General features: G+C 45.0%; 1 protein-coding gene across 1 annotated transcript in view; it reads right to left on the reverse strand.

Annotated features, from left to right (window-relative positions):
• SUSD1 (sushi domain containing 1) overlaps window positions 1–20,896 on the reverse strand; it is a 466,537-nt gene that overhangs the window by 103,375 nt on the left and 342,266 nt on the right. Inside the window, exons 17-18 of the mRNA XM_069767010.1 lie at window positions 15,741–15,826; window positions 14,275–14,464 (exon numbers count right to left, since the gene is read on the reverse strand). Of these exons, the coding sequence (XP_069623111.1) occupies window positions 14,275–14,464; window positions 15,741–15,826 (276 nt within the window). The remainder of the gene's footprint in view (window positions 1–14,274; window positions 14,465–15,740; window positions 15,827–20,896) is intronic.

Here is a 20,896-nt window from a genome sequence, read left to right on the forward strand (position 1 = left end):
GGAATGGACCCCAACTAAAAGAGCCACCTTGGCAGAATGCAGCATTAGTGCTGCACAAGTGGCTCTTTTAGTTAAAAATGCCTGGGGGGTGACAGGTTCCCTTTAAGAAATACAAACAAGTTACATGTTGTAGCATGAACATAGCACCCCATAATGTATCTTAGCTGGAAGTTGTCATCTTGTGAGAAAAACTATTCCATAGTGGAGAAGGAATATTTAGCCATCCAGTGGGCTTTGGACTCTCTAAGGTACTATCTCTTAGGCAGGAGGTTCAGACTAGTGTCAGACCGTGCCCCACTGAAATGCATGAGGGAGAAAAAACGGAACAATGCCCGAATGACCAGGTGGTTCCTAGCACTTCAGGATTTTAACTTCCATTTGGATCATAGGCCAGGGAAACAGCATGACAATGCTGATGCCCTGTCGAGGATCCACTATTTGTTGGTAGAAGGTGCCAAGCTCCCGAGCTTTGGGCAGAGGGGGAGGGTATGTAAGATGGCTGCCAGAAGAGTCCTTGAGGGGAGATGGCTGAGGTGATGTGAGCTAGGAAACATGCTCCAGCACAAATAATGCTGAGAGAGTTATTTGGGCCATTTTAGGGCCAGGTTTTACGAGCAGTCATAAGAGATGGGTGAAAATGACTGCTCGCATATCTCAACTCCAGGGGCATGGTTTGGCGGATGAAATGGAGGCCGTGTGTCTCATTCAGTGTCTGGAGCTGGAGATGTGTAGATCTCCCGCGTGCTGGTCTATGCTGAGGGTAGGGAACCGGACACTATCCTGAGCGGGCAAACACACTGTGTGTGTTGTATGGACCTTTTACTTTATGTTTTCACTGTGTGCTGAAAAAGGATGTGTTTTTGCTTTGCCATCTGGTGCAATTTATGAACATTAAATAAATATGTCTGGATGTTGCAGCAATACTGCCTACTGTGCCTACCTCATGCAGCTGAGTGAGTACAATCCTCTACTATATATATATATATATATATATATATAACCACTTCCATGCACAGCCAATCAGGAGGGACTATCGAAGCCTGTATAAAAGCCGAGGAGCAGAAGCAGGGAATGCAGCGGCCATTTTAGGTTGGTGAGAGTATATCAAAGCTCGCAGCTCAACAATAGGGCTAGGAAGAGAAAGTCTTGTGAATGTGTTCTACAACCGCAGCAATACAGAAGATAGGAGTAGTCTCGGAATAATAGAGATTCAGCTGATAAGGGGAGATAAAGAGGTAGAAGAGGTGTTAGCATCAGCAGTGCCAGACTCAGTGTGATCTATCAGTGATATGCTGAATATATGGCGTCTGTCTTGCTGCATTTGAATTATAATTACACGTTTCATGTTAGGTCTCGAGTTCCCACTTCTGCACAGGGGGAATCTCGAGCCATCTCCGCTGCGGTCTCCCATTCTTATCCAGCCGCAGTGGAGTCTGCTCAGCAGGGACGTCGGTCCCAGCATCTTGCTCAGTCTCACTCTGTACAGAGAGTTACTGCTGCTTCTTCAGCTTCTGCCATTAAAGCCAGTGCTGGTCAGCAGCGAGCGGACTTCTCTGGGACTAAGTCCTTGTCTGCACACACTGAGCATGCCCAGGGCAAGATCTCCCGTTGGAGATCGAGGGTCATGTGCTCAGGCCCTGCAGCACATTCCATTGGTCCTCTTGGCAGGTCTTGGAAGGGCAAAGTTTCTGTGGCCACTTCCTGTGCTGCAACTATATAAACTGCGCATGACCGCACGGCCATGCGCTAGTGTACATTTGCATATGTGTGTTTGTTGTGAGTGCAAGTCGTCCTTGGATACCCCTTCCCTATTGAATGTCTGTTCGCGGAAGGTGTATGGTTGCTACCTAGTGCCCGACTTATCCTACAGCATGAATCACACATTACAGCGTCCAGTTGCTGTGACCGCCAGTACGGCGCCGTGCACTTCCTCTGTGCTTTCCTTACCCAAGCCTGGGTGGTTAGTGGCGTTCGTCAGTGCGGCACCGCATGCACTCTTGTGCCCTAATATTGTTATTCAGCTTCCTTACACACCCAGTTGCGGTGTTGTGCCAGCAAGGGTCTAATCGGACTTCAATCCTAGTTGGGGTTGAGTTCGCTGACTACTTGCTCGCGCTCTATGTGCGGTACCGCGATCCTGTGATGCAACAGGATCACTTCCTTCACGCTGGGTGAAGTTTAACCCACGTGTGTATACTTATGAGTACCGCCATATAGTCCGTCATTACTTGGCAGCAGGTTCCATCTCTCAACGGTGGACCCTGGGCTGCGAACGCACCATACTCTATCTGTCTTTGTATTTGGTGCGTTCCGCTAGCCCTAACATTACACTAGCGCCAGGGTCTGGCTAGTAATGACGGACAAACAGCAATCCTTGCGATATATCCAGCAGCTGGAGGGTAGGTTGGCGGCTCTTGAGAGCGCAACTTCAGCTGTGGATGTTACCGCAGTTGCTGTACAGGCTGCTAGCGTGGCTGCAGCAACCCTGTCCATTGCCACCCCTGCTCCGACATTTTCTCGCCTCCCGCTGCCAGAAAAATTTTCTGGTGATAGCAAATTTTGTAGGGGATTCGTGAGTCAGTGCTCTATTCACCTCGAGCTCCTGGCTGCACGTTGTCCCACAGAGCGGGCTAAGGTGGGATTTATAGTGTCTCTCTTGTCGGACAGGGCGTTGGAATGGGCTACGCCGCTGTGGGAGCGTGGCGATCATGTGGTGCAGAGTGCTCCGCTGTTTCTGAGCACTCTGAAACAGGTTTTTTTAGGACCTCAAGTCACCCATGATACTGGACTCCAACTGCTGGCATTAACTCAGGGTGAGTCCTTGGTCAGTCAGTTTGCCGTCCAATTCCGCACTTTAGCTTCTGAGCTGGATTGGTCGGATAAAGCTCTTATCCCCATATTTTGGAGGGGCCTGGCTGACCACGTTAAGGACGCTCTGGCCACTAGGGAGATTCCTGCCACACTGGAGGAGTTAATAACTGTCTCCACTCGAATTGACCTCCGTTTTAACGAGCGGAGGTTAGAGCGAGCCCAGTGTAGGCAGAGGTTTCGGCTGGCTCCTACCTTCGCCAAACCTCTGGAATCTCCGGTCCTGGTTCCTGAGTCACATGAGGCCAGGGAAGTGTCACAAGCGGGATCTAAGTCCCGGACCGCTTGTGCACTCAAGGTCTGTCATGTTTGCCAGCAGTCAGGACATCTAGCCACTAGATGTCCTCAGCGGTCGAGGAAACGTCAGCGTCTAGTGGTAGTAGGTGGAGGTACACTAGACACGGCGACGTTTGCCTCTAAATTGTCCTTTAAGGGGACAATTACTATAGGCTCATTCTCCCACTCGGTAGAGCTCTGCGTGGATTCTGGGGCGGAGGGCAATTTTATGTCTTCTGCCTTCGCCCAACATCACGCAATACCCCTGGTTATGCTAGCTCAACCAGTAACAGTACGAGTGGTGAATGGGTCGACATTGCCCTCACAGATTACACACCAGACCATCCCTTTTACTCTGTCCATGTCGCCATCTCATCAGGAGATTATATCTCTGCTCGTCATTCCTGAGGGAATTGATGAGGTCCTGTTGGGAATACCTTGGCTACGGTACCACTCTCCTCATATTGAGTGGTCCTCTGGCAGAATCCTGGGATGGGGCGAATCTTGTGGGGGTAGGTGTCAGAGGGAGTGCGTTCAGGTTGCTACTACAGAGGTACCCGCAGATCTTTCCTCTCTTCCCAAGCAGTATTGGTCTTATGCAGACGTGTTCTCCAAAAAGGCGGCGGAGATCCTTCCGCCCCATCGCCCCTATGACTGTCCTATTGATCTCTTGCCTGGTGCTGAGCCTCCCCGGGGTCGAGTCTATCCGTTATCTCTCCCGGAGACGGAGGCAATGTCACAGTACATCCAGGAAAATCTGGCAAGAGGATTCATTAGGAAGTCAGTGTCACCTGCTGGGGCAGGGTTCTTCTTCGTGCAGAAGAAGAATGGGGAATTGCGTCCATGCATAGACTACAGGGGTCTTAATGCCATCACCGTTAAAAATAAATATCCTTTGCCCTTGATATCTGAGCTCTTCGATAGGCTTCGGGGAGCAAGGGTATTTACTAAACTAGATCTGCGGGGTGCTTACAACCTGATTCGCTTCCGTGAGGGGGACGAATGGAAGACGGCTTTTAACACCAGGGATGGGCACTATGAATATCTGGTGATGCCCTTCGGGCTCTGTAATGCCCCAGCCGTTTTCCAAGACTTTGTGAACGATATCTTCCGGGATATGCTTTCCACCTCGGTCGTAGTCTATCTGGATGATATTCTCATCTACTCTCCAGATATTGACTCCCACCGGAGAGATGTTTGCAAAGTCTTCGACCTCCTACGGGCAAACTCCCTCTATGCCAAGTTGGAGAAGTGTATGTTTGAGCAGGAGTCCTTACCTTTCCTAGGCTACATCATCTCTGCCCAGGGATTGGCTATGGATCCTGCCAAACTACAGGCTGTGATGGACTGGCAGGAACCCCATTCTCTTAAAGCGGTGCAGCGCTCATTCCGCACTTCTCAACTTTGGTAGCTCCCTTGGTTGCCCTCACCAAGAAGGGGGCGAATCCCAAATTGTGGTCTGAGGAGGTCTCCAAGGCCTTTAACTCTATAAAGTCACACTTCGCTAGCGCTCCCATCCTACATCGCCCGGATGTTGATAAGCCATTTATCATGGAGGTGGATGCCTCTTCTGTTGGTGCTGGAGCAGTCCTCTTCCAAAAGGATGCTCAAGGTCGGAAGCATCCTTGCTTCTTTTTCTCCAAGACCTTCTCACCAGCAGAGAGGATTTATTCCATCGGGGACAGGGAGTTGCTAGCCATGAAGTTGGCTTTCTCGGAGTGGAGACATCTCTTGGAGGGAGCACGTTTTCCCTTCCAAGTCTTCACAGACCATAAAAATTTGGTGTACCTGCAGACAGCCCAGCGGTTGAATTCTCGCCAGGCCAGATGGTCCTTATTCTTCTCCCGGTTTCATTTCACCCTCCATTTTCTTTCTGGGGAGAAGAACATTTGGGCCGACACTCTCTCTCGCTCCGTTGTGTCATCTGCGGAGGAGGAGGAGGAGCCTCGGCTTATTGTCCCCACCGAGAGCTTGAGAACTGTGGCCCCGGTTTCGCTAGAGTCTGTGCCTCCGGGCAAGACTTTTGTACCATCCAGTTTGCGACCGGAGGTTCTCTCTTGGGCACACTCGTCCAGGGTGGGTGGACATTTTGGTACCAAAAGGACATCTGAGTTACTGGTGAGGACATACTGGTGGCCGCATATGGCTCGTGATGTCGCAGAGTATGTTCGGGCGTGTGTCTCTTGCGCCAAGAACAAGACTCCTCGGCAACGGCCAGCTGGTTTGCTTTATCCTCTGCCGGTGGCGGACAGGCCCTGGGAGATGGTCGGGATGGACTTTGTGGTGGGCTTACCCAAGTCTCGTAACTGCACCATTATCTGGGTGATCACCGACCATTTTTCCAAAATGGTGCACTTGGTGCCTCTTCCACGGCTACCTTCTGCACGGGCGTTGGCTGTCTTGTTCGTCAAGCATATCTTTCGCCTACACGGTATGCCAGACAAAATTGTTAGTGACCGGGGTCCCCAGTTTGCGTCTTGATTCTGGAGAGAGCTTTGTCGTCTACTCAGTATTGAGTTGAATCTCTCTTCGGCATATCATCCCGAGACGAATGGGTTGGTAGAGAGGGCCAACCAGACCTTGGTCACATATTTACGACATTTTGTTTCTGCCAGGCAGGATGACTGGGCATCCTTGCTACCGTGGGCAGAGTTTGCACTTATCAATGCCGTAGCCGACTCCACCGGTCAGACTCCATTCCTCCTAAATTACGGCCAGCATCCGCGTTTTCCTGTGCCCATGCCTATGTCTTCTGCTGACTCCAGGGTGGCAGACTGGGCTGTGGAGGCACGGGACATTTGGGACCGCACGCAGGATGCCATTCGGGCCTCCAAGGAGAGAATGAGGTCCTCCGCCGATGTTCATCGGCGCCCCGCTCCGACCTTTGCTCCTGGCGACTTGGTGTGGCTCTCCGCCCGTAACATCAGGCTGCGAGTTGAGTCCACTAAGTTTGCTCCTCGCTACTTGGGTCCCTTCAAGGTTCTCGAACAGGTTAATCCTGTGGTCTACCGTTTGGCTCTTCCTCCACGCTTGGGTATCACCGACACCTTTCATGTGTCCCTCTTGAAACCCGTATACATGTCCCGGTTTTCCGAGTCATCTGCCGGGACATCGGGTTCGTCTACGGACGATTACGAGGTGAACGCTATTTTGGGGTGCAAGGTGGTACGCGGCAAAAAAGTTCTATCTGGTGGATTGGAAGGGTTATGGCCCAGAGGACAGGTCATGGGAGCCTGCTGAAAACATTCGGGCCCCACAGCTCATTGCTGCCTTCGAGCGTAGCGAGGCCCAGGCAGGGGGGCCCTAGGAGGGGGGGTAATGTTAGGTCTCGAGTTCCCGCTTCTGCACAGGGGGAATCTCGAGCCATCTCCGCTGCGGTCTCCCATTCTTATCCAGCCGCAGTGGAGTCTGCTCAGCAGAGACGTCGGTCCCAGCGTCTTGCTCAGTCTCACTCTGTACAGAGAGTTACTGCTGCTTCTTCAGCTTCTGCCATTAAAGCCAGTGCTGGTCAGCAGCGAGCGGACTTCTCTGGGACTAAGTCCTTGTCTGCACACACTGAGCATGCCCAGGGCAAGATCTCCCGTTGGAGATCGAGGGTCATGTGCTCAGGCCCTGCAGCACATTCCATTGGTCCTCTTGGCAGGTCTTGGAAGGGCAAAGTTTCTGTGGCCACTTCCTGTGCTGCAACTATATAAACTGCGCATGACCGCACGACCATGCGCTAGTGTACATTTGCATATGTGTGTTTGTTGTGAGTGCAAGTCATCCTTGGATACCCCTTCCCTATTGAATGTCTGTTCGCGGAAGGTGTATGGTTGCTATCTAGCGCCCGACTTATCCTACAGCACGAATCACACATTACAGCGTCCAGTTGCTGTGACCGCCAGTACGGCGCCGTGCACTTCCTCTGTGCTTTCCTTACCCAAGCCTGGGTGGTTAGTGGCGTTCGTCAGTGCGGCACTGTATGCACTCTTGTGCCCTAATATTGTTATTCAGCTTCCTTACACACCCAGTTGCGGTGTTGTGCCAGCAAGGGTCTAATCGGACTTCAATCCTAGTTGGGGTTGAGTTTGCTGACTACTTGCTCGCGCTCTATGTGCGGTACCGCGATCCTGTGACGCAACAGGATCGCTTCCTTCACGCTGGGTGAAGTTTAACCCACGTGTGTATACTTATGAGTACCGCCATATAGTCCGTCATTACTTGGCAGCAGGTTCCATCTCTGCACGGTGGACCCCGGGCTGCGAACGCACCATACTCTATCTGTCTTTGTATTTGGTGCGTTCCGCTAACCCTAACATTTCATACTTCACAATTCACTAGAAAGCAGCAAGGCTGCACAATATTTTTTTCAGAAAAAAAATCTGAAATCTGTGTCAGAATGAGTGCAAGCTTGACACAAGCGACTATACTGAGATTTTGCATTTCTTGTGCAACCCTTTGCATGAAGGGAGGGATAACTGTTGTTTAAAACATATGAAAGAAAATTCCTCAAAATCCATATAGTTAACTTTGAATGTCTGCAACACAAAGTGTACGTGTTTTTTGTAGTTAAATTTTACATCCATGCACTCAAAACCAATACAGCATGCTGTTGCATGGGCTGTATTTTTGGACCTGTACCTAGCTAGCATTTTTTGTTATGTCATTTCTGGGAAGGAGGTTAAAGTTTGTTTAATAGAAAATAGAATAAAAAAGGAAGACATTTAATTGTGAATGTCTTTTTTTAACTCACATGTTTTACTAGTCAATTTTGACAACCAAATATGACACACCTATAATGTATTGTGTGCCTTGCTGCCACATTTTTGGCAAGGGTTAAAGAGGTTGCTCATTACTTTGATGACCTGTCATTAGGATATGGCATCAATTTCTGATTGATGGGAGTGCAACATCCGGCATGCCTGACTCGGTCACAAAATGTCACTGTTTCCTAAGAATAACTGAAAGACTGAAAAACACACATACAGTTAGGGCCAGAAATATTTGGACAGTGACACAATTTTCGCGAGTTGGGCTCTGCATGCCACCACATTGGATTTGAAATGAAACCTCTACAACAGAATTCAAGTGCAGATTGTAACGTTTAATTTGAAGGGTTGAACAAAAATATCTGATAGAAAATGTAGGAATTGTACACATTTCTTTACAAACACTCCACATTTTAGGAGGTCAAAAGTAATTGGACAAATAAACATAACCCAAACAAAATATTTTTATTTTCAATATTTTGTTGCAAATCCTTTGGAGGCAATCACTGCCTTAAGTCTGGAACTCATGGACATCACCAAACGCTGGGTTTCCTCCTTCTTAATGCTTTGCCAGGCCTTTACAGCCGCAGCCTTCAGGTCTTGCTTGTTTGTGGGTCTTTCCGTCTTAAGTCTGGATTTGAGCAAGTGAAATGCATGCTCAATTGGGTTTAGATCTGGAGATTGACTTGGCCATTGCAGAATGTTCCACTTTTTGGCACTCATGAACTCCTGGGTAGCTTTGGATATATGCTTGGGGTCATTGTCCATCTGTACTATGAAGCGCCGTCCAATCAACTTTGCAGCATTTGGCTGAATCTGGGCTGAAAGTATATCCCGGTACACTTCAGAATTCATCCGGCTACTCTTGTCTGCTCTTATGTCATCAATAAACACAAGTGACCCAGTGCCATTGAAAGCCATGCATGCCCATGCCATCACGTTGCCTCCACCATGTTTTACAGAGGATGTGGTGTGCCTTGGATCATGTGCCGTTCCCTTTCTTCTCCAAACTTTTTTCTTCCCATCATTCTGGTACAGGTTGATCTTTGTCTCATCTGTCCATAGAATACTTTTCCAGAACTGAGCTGGCTTCTTGAGGTGTTTTTCTGCAAATTTAACTCTGGCCTGTCTATTTTTGGTATTGATGAATGGTTTGCATCTAGATGTGAACCCTTTGTATTTACTGTCATGGAGTCTTCTCTTTACTGTTGACTTAGAGACAGATACACCTACTTCACTGAGAGTGTTCTGGACTTCAGTTGATGTTGTGAACGGGTTCTTCTTCACCAAATTAAGTATGCGGCGATCATCCACAACTGTTGTCATCCGTGGACGCCCAGGCCTTTTTGAGTTCCCAAGCTCACCAGTCAATTCCTTTTTTCTCAGAATGTACCCAACTGTTGATTTTGCTACTCCAAGCATGTCTGCTATCTCTCTGATGGATTTTTTCTTTTTTTTCAGCCTCAGGATGTTCTGCTTCACCTCAATTGAGAGTTCCTTTGACCGCATGTTGTCTGCTCACAGCAACAGCTTCCAAATGCAAAACCACACACCTGGAATCCACCCCTGACCTTTTAACTACATCATTGATTACAGGTTAACGAGGGAGACGCCTTCAGAGTTAATTGCAGCCCTTAGAGTCCATTGTCCATTTACTTTTGGTCCCTTGAAAAAGAGGACGCTATGCATTACAGAGCTATGATTCCTAAACCCTTTCTCCGATTTGGATGTGGAAACTATCATATTGCAGCTGGGAGTGTGCACTTTCAGCCCATATTATATATATAATTGTATTTCTGAACATGTTTTTGTAAACAGCTAAAATAACAAAACTTGTGTCACTGTCCAAATATTTCTGGCCCTAACTGTAGATGGACAGAGGTGAAGCTGCAAGCTGAGGTGAGGTCAATCTCAGAAAGGGGAAGTGCAGCCATCTTGGAAGGCAGTCTGGAGTTACTAAAGGGAGAGACGACGTGCCTCATAGGGATCCAGAGACATCCTTGCGTAGCAGCATTCCACCAAAGACCATAGCCACGGTGGTGTGAAGCTGATCAGGCCTGTGACCAGATCCTTACCAGATGGGAGAAGATTGTTGCCAGGAACTCCGCTGAAAGATGCGAAAAGGCTGAAGCCTAGCATGAGCAGTTCTCGACTTCGCCGATGAGTCAGGGCACAGTCATCAGCGGTACCGCTCATATGCAGGAGGGACCCTCATCTGTCTGTGTTGATCGGTTGTTTGTCCGGAGAAGACTCGGGTCAATATGGTAACCAAGGCCCACTGCGCCACTGCAGTGGGTAACCATGCACACACCTCATCACATTTTGGCGCCAAAATACTCGAGACTGAGATAAGGCCAGTAATCAGCTAGATAGGAATATTGACCGTGCCATGCCAGAATTCCTGTCAAGATCAATATCCGGAACTTTCGGTTTCACTGCTACAACACCTTTTTCTTGTTAAGGATTTCATGTTTGTCCTCAAGTTAAATTCACAACTAGGTGTTGACAAAACACGTGATGGACTTCATGCCATGTTTGAGCTTGCTCAGGAGGGAGCTTCTGAGAAAGATTATAGTTGCATGATATTGGCATAAATTCTTCAAACTTCATTTCTGGTTAGGCACCTGCTAGATTTGGTTATTCATTAATCCTCAGTATAGTTGGGGAAGAACCATTACTCAGGGTTCACTGTAAGCCCATTGGATCAGGGGAATAATTAGTTAGGGGATAGAGTTAATTCATTGTAAGATTGTAAGCTGTTGTGCTGTACTGCAGGCGAGCCCCGACCACACACTCATTCAGTTGTTCCGGATTTTAGGGCATTAACAGGTAATTGGTAGTTGGCACATATTGCAGGGCGCCAAGCTATATAGCACAAGGGTCTTTGCCCCTCTGCTGAGTGTCTTTGAATTCTTAAAATATTCCCCCTCTTTCTAGTTACAGTCATCCACACATTCAAGAAAAATACTTTTGGTGAATGAACTGGTGTTGAAGTTGTTTTCCTCGTTCATGACTTTGCTGTATCCTGGGGAACCCATTCTGGTACACAGCTTACAGAAATTGCATATTATTAGGTTGCATAAACTTTGCAGCCCCATAGAATTAAATAAGAACTTCAGATCTTCTATATTTGTATATCTATGATATAGTATATAGGGCAGTCTGAGTTACCCATTCTGTCTGTATATTCAATTGCACATGTTTCTTTATCATGTTAGACATAACATATGTTTGGATGACTGCAAATTGGTACTCTGGCTGCTGATAACAACATTAGCTATTTTTATCAACTCCCTGCATCTCACATTTGTAGATCTGTCCTTGGTCTCAAAAGCGGAAATTAAGAATTTTGTCCTGATATGATCACATAAAATGTGTTGCTAAGCACTTTTTCTGATGATTTTTTTTACTTAAAATTTGTAAATTGCAGCTCTGTGTATTTTATGTTCCTTTCACGTGCTCCTAACCTATTTACTGACTCTTGCTCCCACCTAATTAAGCAATAAAGCTGGCTGCATTATAGGAGCTTATTTCCAAACACTAGCCAAATTAGATCTTCATATCATCATTAAGGCCATTTTTAGAGAGCTAATTATAGCTAATTAGTGATTATATTTTTTGCATTAATCTGTGTACTTTCTCTTACAATATACCGTAATGAATGGACAGCAATTAAAATGGGACATAATGCTAAAATACAAATGATTGTCTTAAAGGAAAATTGTCATGTTCATGGTATCTGATCTTCATGAAGCAGATTATGGAGTAAATGGAGATGAGCAGACTGACTTGTAGTTTGCTGGTAAAATTCTGTATAACTTGTATTTTATTCATTTAAATCTGATTATTTTCTCTATGCATAGGAGTCAAGTAAACTGTCCAATTGAGAGATTGTCAGCACATATACATACCGTTTCTTTATTTCACAATAGAGCTGCACTTTAGAAAAACAGTGTTTCACATAGTACATAGCACATAAATAAATGTTAGTTATGTGGCTTTCTCCTAGGCATCCAAACAATTGGTCACCAAACACTAGATGCCCACACACGACCTTGGACAGGACATTGTGCATCGGGCCAAGCTACAGGCGGACGGCTGGTAAAGAACAATATGTTCACTCAAGGTGAAAGTATCTATCAAAACACAGGATATCTAATGTTGGCCTTTTTTTTCTTTTCAGAGGGCATGGTTGAAATACCTTTGCCCAAAGTCGGTAGACGTGTGTTATATGCTGGCCGAAAATTTAGTCACAGTACTATATAGCTGAAAAATAAAACTATGCTACGTGTTTTGGCTAAGCAAAGTAGAAAATGTCATTGAGCAGGTACAGACAACCTTTTACACATTTACTGCACAGGATCAGCCTAGATGTCCCAGTGTAATCAAGAAATAGCAAGAATTTGTTAAACACATTGAAAAACAGGTATTTTATCACAACAAAGACATCATAGAATCATATGACTATGGGGTGCATTATACTTTATGGATGACTATGAGATGCATTATACTATATGGAGGACTTTGGGGGTGCATTTTATTTTATGGCCGACTATGGAGTGCATTATACTACATGGATGACTATAGGGTACATTATACTATATGAAGGACTATGGGGGTGTATTATACTTTATAATCATCTATGGAGTGCATTATACTGCATGGATGACTATAGGGTACATTATACTGCATGGATGACTATGGGGTGCATTATATTGTATAGATGACTATGGGATGTATTATACTTTACGGATAACTATGGGGTGCATTATACATTATGGATGACTAGGGGTGTGCATGGTAATATGTGGAGGACTATGGGGTGCATTATACTATATGGAGGATTATGGGTTGTGCATTGTACTTTATGGTGGACTATGAGCTGTGCATTATACTACATGGATGACTATGGTCTATATAGCATATTATATGAAGGATATGGGCTGTGTATTATACTAATATTGATGACTATGGACAGTGCATTATACTAAATGGATGACAATAGGCTGTGCAATATATTATATGGAGAACTCTTAGATTCATTATACTATATGGAGGACTATGTGGGGGTGTGCATGATACTTCTGCTATGGAGCTCATGACTTCTATGCACACCCCTGGTGTTAATGGTTTACTTTTTTCTATACATTAAAGAACAGTGGCAGAACAGGGGACATACCATATTTTTCGGATTCTAAGACGCACTTTTTTCCCAAAAAATTTGGGAGGAAAATGTGGGTGCATCTTTAAATGCGGATTTACCTTACCGGCCACGGTGGGGCAGAGTCCCAGGGTCGCTGCTAGAGGAGGCTAGAGTGAAGCATTGCTGCAGGCCACAGGCTTGGATGAGGGAGTGTTCAGATGTGCGCCCACATTTTGTGAAAGCCCAGAACACCCTTAATTAACATGGTTTACTATGCAGTGCAGTGGACTCCGAGAAAATGGCTGCCAGGGGCCGCACATGCGCGGATGGACATTTTGGCACCAAGATCTTGGGAGATGAGATCTCAGCACTGAGATCTCTCGAAATCTCCATCCACACATGCGCCGCCCCCAGCAGCCATTTCCCCCGAGTCCACCGCATAGTAAACAATGTGAGTGCGGAGGTTCTGGGCTTTCACAAAATGTTGGCTGAGCCCCCACACCACTGAACACTGGCAGCGGCGCATATCCAAACACCCCATCATCCCAGCCTGCGGCCTGCAGCAACCCTCCACTCTTGCCTCCTTTAGTAGTGACCCTGGGCCCCCATTTCACCCCAGCCACCACCCTCGGTAAGCAATAAGACTCATGGATTATAAGAAGCACCACCATTTTATTAATAAAAATTTTTTTTCCCATTTTTCACCTCAAAATTTGGAGTGTATCTTATAATCCGGTGCGTCTTATAATACGCAAAATATAGTATATACCAGGATGGTATATGTATATACCTGTTATATATATACCAGGATGGTGCCCAGGACAGGGGACATATACCAGAATGGGCAATATATTTACCAAGATGGGGTCATAATGAGGGACATATATACCAGGATAAAGCATATATACACTAGGATGGAGGGCTCGTACATATATTTTTTTCAGGATGGGGGCCCTGGTCCAAATCTTGCATCGGGACCCATGAGACTCTAGTTACGCCACTGTTAAATAGTGCAAATGTAAAAAAAATGGATTGCACACAGACTGCATACGGATGACAGGCCTGAAAAAAAATCGTCCCACTTTTCTAGATGAAAATGTGATCAATATTTATTGTAAGCTCATGTGACCCTAACCTAAAAGACATTTACAATGCTCTTGTTGCTTGGCTCAGATAATGAACGTTTCCATGATGTATTTCCCATCTGAAATAGTGAAATGATAATTGAGTACATACCTGAATTTACGGTAAGCATAAAAATTTGCAGAGGATACTGAGGGTAAAATGCTGACACCACATCCACTGTGTAGTTAATTCCTTTCTGCAGCTCGAAGCACACAACAGGTTGTTTCTCATCTGTGGTGACATTAAATATCAGCTTGTGTGCGATGCTTTTCTCATTCCTCCTATAACCATAGATAAAGAACTGAAAAAAGTAGAGAAATGGGTAGACTTGTAAGAATACCTAAGATACAGAATTTGTTTATATATTGTGAACATACAATTTAAGGTTGGGGGGACATTGTTTGACAGTGCAATGATGCCACCAGCAATACAAGTATCTTGATAAATGCAAGACATTGTATAAAAATTGGGTATATGTCAACTCATTCTTCAGTGTTGGACACTGAACACATAGATCATGTTGTCCTTAAAGGGACACTGTCACCTGAATTTGGAGGGAACAATTTTCAGCCATGGAGGCGGGGTTTTGGGGTGTTTGATTCACCCTTTCCTTACCCGCTGGCTGCATGCTGGCTGCAATATTGGATTGAAGTTCATTCTCTGTCCTCCGTAGTACACGCCTGCACAAGGCAATACCAATTGGTATTGGGACGCATGCACATCTTTAGAATGCCAATAAACTGCAGATTAACCCCATATGTGCAGGTTAATAGCATTTTTTAACAAGACATGTTCCTTTTACAGATGTCCACAATGACACAACATTCTAAATGTTATCAGAATGTCTATTGTGAAGGGGCTTCAAATGACAGATGAAACAATCCATCATAGCATGGGGAAAAGGGTGTTCATGTCTATTGCTTTTTATGCATTTTTTTAAATCTCAACTCAAGGAAAAAAATGCAAGAGGATCAGAGTAATTTCTAATCATTTTTGTCAAATGTAATAATTTTTGCATCAATAGACAAAAAAAAATTATTGTTGACACTTCAAATATCTGCCAAAAGATTAAGGACTATCATCACGTGAATGAATCTTTAAAATTCAAAGAATATGAATCCCAATCTCTGCTACATATCTTATATTACAGTTGATGGGCTGTTAGATTTTGGACAGTTTTTTTGTTTGAAGGGTTCCATGATGATCACAGTATCAGCAAAAATTTGAGATTTCAGAAATCTCTGTAACGTTTTTTTTAAATCTGTAACATATCACGTCTGTCACATTTTGGAGTATTTTTTTCACCCATAGAAAACAATGAGGAAGTCTAAATATGCTGCAAAAACTGAAGCAAACAGATTTTGCTGCGTTTTTGATGAATAAAAGTCACTTTATTAAACATGTAGTGTAGACAAATCATTTAATCTGCATAACAAAACGCAGCAAAATTGCCATTTGTGAACATAGCCCAAGTCATTTTGTGATGATTTGCCCTAAGGAAACATAAAAATGAACAACATTCATGCAAATCACTGAACAGTGAACACCACTCTCATTTCAGAAATCTATGCTCTTACCAAATATAGCTCTTTTGATTTGAATTGTCTTCTCCAAATCAGACATGTTTCATTGAACACTGTTAAGTTTTGAATGGGTTCTCCACCTACAAAATACAAATAGAAAGAATAATAATATGAAAATGTTTTATAGCTTACATGGGACTTCTCAGAATATTTTTTTAGACTACAGCACTGCAAAGATAATGTTAGAGTAGATTTTGAATATTAAAGAAGTTGTCCACTACAATAATTTTTTTTTCATAAATCTTGCTATGATGTGCCACTGAAAACATCCACTGTGTTTATTTTAGCAATATTACCTTTTACCATGTTGTAGCAGCACATCTTCAGTGCTGGATCCAGCTCTCATGGGGTTAATCGAGAATTTCCTTTCTCCTGAGTTATTGTGCTCTAATACTACAAGTTCCATGATGCATTGCACTGGCCACTAAGCCCGAACTTACCACACCCACTCCAAAACACACCCAAACCCCTCCCTCCTCTATCTTCAAAAAGATTTGTGATGTCATTTCTGTCCAACTCCTCTTTTACATTTGTCCAACCCACACTCCATTGCACACAGAGATAGATAGATAGATACAGCTATATGAAAAAGTTTGGGCACCCCTATTAATCCTAAGCTTAATGTTTTATAAAAAGTTTTTTTTTGCAACTGCTATTTCAGTTTCATATATCTAATAGCTGTTGGACACAGTAATGTTTCTGCCTTGAAATGAGGTTTATTGTAGTAACAGAAAATGTGCAATCTGCATTCAAACAAAATTTGACAGGTGCATAAGTATGGGCACCCTTATCATTTTCTTGTTTTAAATACTCCTACCTACTTTTTACTGACTTACTAAAGCACTTTTTTTTGTTTTCTAACCTCATTGAGCTTTGGACTTCATAGCCAGGTGCATGCAATCATGAGAAAAGCTACTTAAAGGGAACCTGTCACCCCGTTTTTTCAGATTGAGATAAAAAATACTGTTAAATAGGGCCTGCGCTGTGCATTACAATAGTGTATGTAGTGTACCCTGATTCCCCACCTATGCTGCGAAATACATTACCAAAGTCGCCGTTTTCGCCTTGTCAATCAGGCTGGTCAGGTCGGGTGGGTGTGGTGACATCGCTGTTTCTTCCCCAGCTTTCCGTTGGTGGCGTAGTGGTGTGCGCATGTCCAAGTGCTGAATCCACTGCGTGCAGGTGAAGAAAAAGTGCGCGATCTGCGCTATTTCCCTTGTCATCGGTGGGGGCAGCCATCTTCCTGAGGCCGCGTGTGCGCAGATGGAGTGCTCTGCTGCACGGGGCTTCAGTAAAATGGCCGCGGGATGCCGCGCGTGCGCAGATGGAGATCGCGGCGGCCATTTTCCTGAAGCCGAGATGCAAACTCGGCTTTGGGAAAATGGCCACTGCGATCTCCATCTGCGCACGCGCCGCATCCTGCGGCCATTTTCCTGAAGCCCCGTGCAGCAGAGCACTCCATCTGCACACACGCGGCCTCAGGAAGATGGCTGCCCCCACCGATGACAAGGGAAATAGCGCAGATCGTGCGCTTTTTCTTCACCTGCACGCACTGGATTCGGCACTTGGACATGCGCACACCACTACGCCACCAACGGAAAGCTGGGGAAGAAACAGCGATGTCACCACGCCCACCCGACCTGACCAGCCTGATTGACAGGCGAAAACGGCGACTTTGGTAATGTATTTCGCAGCATAGGTGGGGAATCAGGGTACACTACATACACTATTGTAACGCACAGCACAGGCCCTATTTAACAGTATTTTTATCTCAATCTGAAAAAACGGGGTGACAGGTTCCCTTTAAAGTGGCCACTTGCAAGTTGTTCTCCTGTTTGAACCTTCTCTGAAGAGTGGCATCATGGGCTCCTCAAAACAACTGTCTAATGATCTGAAAACAAAGATTATTCAACATAGTTGTTCAGGGGAAGGATACAAAAAGCTGTCTCAGAGATTTAACCTGTCAATTTCCACTGTGAGGAACATAGTAAGGAAATGGAAGAACACAGGTACAGTTCTTGTTAAAGCCAGAAGTGGCAGGCCAAGAAAAACATCAGAAAGGCAGAGAAGAAGAATGGTGAGATCAGTCAAGGACAATCCTCAGACCACCTCCAGAGAGCTGAAGCATCAACTTGCTGCAGATGGTGTCACTGTGACATCGGTCAACTATACAACGCAGGATCCAGGAACTCATTGAAAGCTACAGGAAGCGACTAGAGGCTGTTATTTTTGCAAAAGGAGGATCTACTAAATATTAATGTCACTTTTCTGGTGGGGTGCCCATACTTATGCACCTGTCAAATTTTGTTTGAATGCAGATTGCACATTTTCTGTTAGTACAATAAACCTCATTTCAAGGCAGAAACATTACTATGTCCAACAGTTATTAGATATATGAAACTGAAATAGCTGTTGCAAAAAAAAACAATTTTTATAAAACATTAAGGTTAAGATTAATAGGGGTGCCCAAACTTTTCCATATAACTGTATATAGATAGATAGATATGGGATAGATAGATAGATGTGGGATAGATAGATAGATATGTATCTATATATCTATGTATATTTACATAGATATTTCCATATCCATGTTTCTAAGAAAAAATTGACCACATTCGACAGGAAATCATCTCCCAATCTCTTCATACCATGCACTGTCCTCCCTCCCCCACTGCATCTAGTTCACTCTCTGACTTTGAAGCAGTTACAGAAGAAGAAGTAAGCAGGCTCCTTGCATCTTCTCGCCCGACCACTTGCACCAGTGACCCCATTCCGTCACATCTCCTCCAGTCCCTTTCCCCGGCTGTCACCTCTCACCTAACAAAAATATTCAACCTTTCCCTCACTTCCGGTATTTTTCCCTCCTCATTTAAGCATGCCATCATACATCCATTACTTAAAAAACCATCCCTCGATCAAAACTGTGCCGCAAATTATAGACCTGTCTCTAATCTTCCCTTCATCTCTAAACTCCTCGAACGCCTGGTCCACTCCCGTCTTACCCGCTATCTCTCAGATAATAATCTTTATTTTTATATAGCGCTAACATATTCCGCAGCGCTTTACATTTTTTGCACACATTATCATCGCTGTCCCAGATGGGGCTCACAATCTAAATTCCCTATCAGTATGTCTTTGGAATGTGGGAGGAAACCGGAGTGCCCGGAGGAAACCCACGCAAACACGGAGAGAACATACAAACTCTTTGCAGATGTTGTCCTTGGTGGGGTTCGAACCCAGGACTCCAGCGCTGCAAGGCTGCTGTGCTAACCACTGCGCCACCGTGCCGCCCACAAGATAACTCTCTTCTCGACCCTCTTCAATCTGGCTTCCGCTCTTTACACTCTACTGAAACTGCCCTCACTAAAGTCTCTAATGACCTACTAACAGCTAAATCTAATGGTCACTACTCCATGCTAATTTTCTTGGATCTCTCTGCAGCATTCGATACTGTGAATCATCAGCTCCTCCTCACTATGCTCCGCTCCATCGGCCTCAAGGACACCGTTCTCTCCTGGTTCTCCTCCTATCTCTCAGACCGATCCTTCACTGTATGTTTTGCTGGTTCCTCCTCCTCTCACCTTCCCCTTACTGTTGGGGTTCCTCAAGGATCAGTCCTAGGCCCCCTCCTCTTCTCGTTGTATACTGCCCCTATTGGACAAACAATCAGTAGATTTGGTTTCCAGTACCATCTCTATGCTGACGACACCCAATTATACACTTCTTCTCCTGATATCACACCGACCTTTTTAGAAAACACCAGTGATTGTCTTACCGCTGTCTCTAACATCATGTCCTCCCTCTATCTGAAACTAAACCTGTCAAAAACTGAACTCCTCGTGTTCTCTCCCTCTACTAACCTACCTTTGCCTGACATTGCCATCTCCGTGTGCGGTTCCACCATTACTCCAAAGCAACATGCCCGCTGCCTTGGGGTCATCCTTGATTCTGACCTTTCATTCACCCCCTACATCCGATCATTGGCTCGCTCTTCTTACCTGCATCTCAAAAACATTTCTAGAATTCGCCCTTTTCTTACTTTCGACTCTGCAAAAACTCTTACTGTTTCACTTATTCATTCTCGTCTGGACTATTGTAACTCTCTACTAATCGGCCTCCCTCTTGCAAAACTCTCCCCGCTCCAATCTGTCCTGAATGCTGCAGCCAGGATCATATTCCTCACCAACCGTTACACCGATGCCTCTACCCTGTGCCAGTCATTACACTGGCTACCCATCCACTCCAGAATCCAGTACAAAACTACTACCCTTATCCATAAAGCACTCCATGGCTCAGCACCACCCTACATCTCCTCCCTGGTATCAGTCTACCACCCTACCCGTGCCCTCCGCTCCGCTAATGACCTCAGTTTAGCATCCTCAATAATCAGAACCTCCCACTCCCGTCTCCAAGACTTTACACGTGCTGCGCCGATTCTTTGGAATTCACTACCTAGGTTAATACGATTAATCCCCAATCCCCACAGTTTTAAGCGTACCCTAAAAACTCATTTGTTCAGACTGGCCTACCGCCTCAATGCATTAACCTAACGATCCCTGTGTGGCCTATTTATAAAAAAAAAAAAGGTTCCTCGCATCATGTTCTCATACACTTTATGCAGTATTAGCCCTCTGTGTCTGTACTGCTACATACTTAGGAAGATAACTGGTTCATGCAGCTTTACATGAACACCCGAGCCTTACACTATGGCTGGTCCGAATAACTAAAGCAATTGTTATCATCCACCTCTCGTGTCTCCCCTTTTCCTCATAGTTTGTAAGCTTGCGAGCAGGGCCCTCACTCCTCCTGGTATCTGTATTGAACTATATTTCTGTTATGCTGTAATGTCTATTGTCTGTACAATTCCCATCTATAATTTGTAAAGCGCTGCAGAATATGTTGGCGCTATATAAATAAAAATTATTATTATTATATTATTATTCTAAACCCCTTCACCCCTGGAGCTTTTTTCGTTTTTCGCTCCCCTTCTTTCCAGAGCCATAATTTTTCCGTCAATATGACCATGTGAGGGCTTATCTTTTGCGGGACAAGTTCTACTTTTGAACGATGTCATTGGTTTTACCATGTCGTGTAACAGAAAATATGAAAAATTGCAAAAAAAGTGCAATCCCACAACTAGTTTTTTGCTT

This window comes from Ranitomeya imitator, chromosome 1 (genome assembly GCF_032444005.1).
Source record: "Ranitomeya imitator isolate aRanImi1 chromosome 1, aRanImi1.pri, whole genome shotgun sequence".
NCBI classification, from domain to species: domain Eukaryota; kingdom Metazoa; phylum Chordata; class Amphibia; order Anura; family Dendrobatidae; genus Ranitomeya; species Ranitomeya imitator.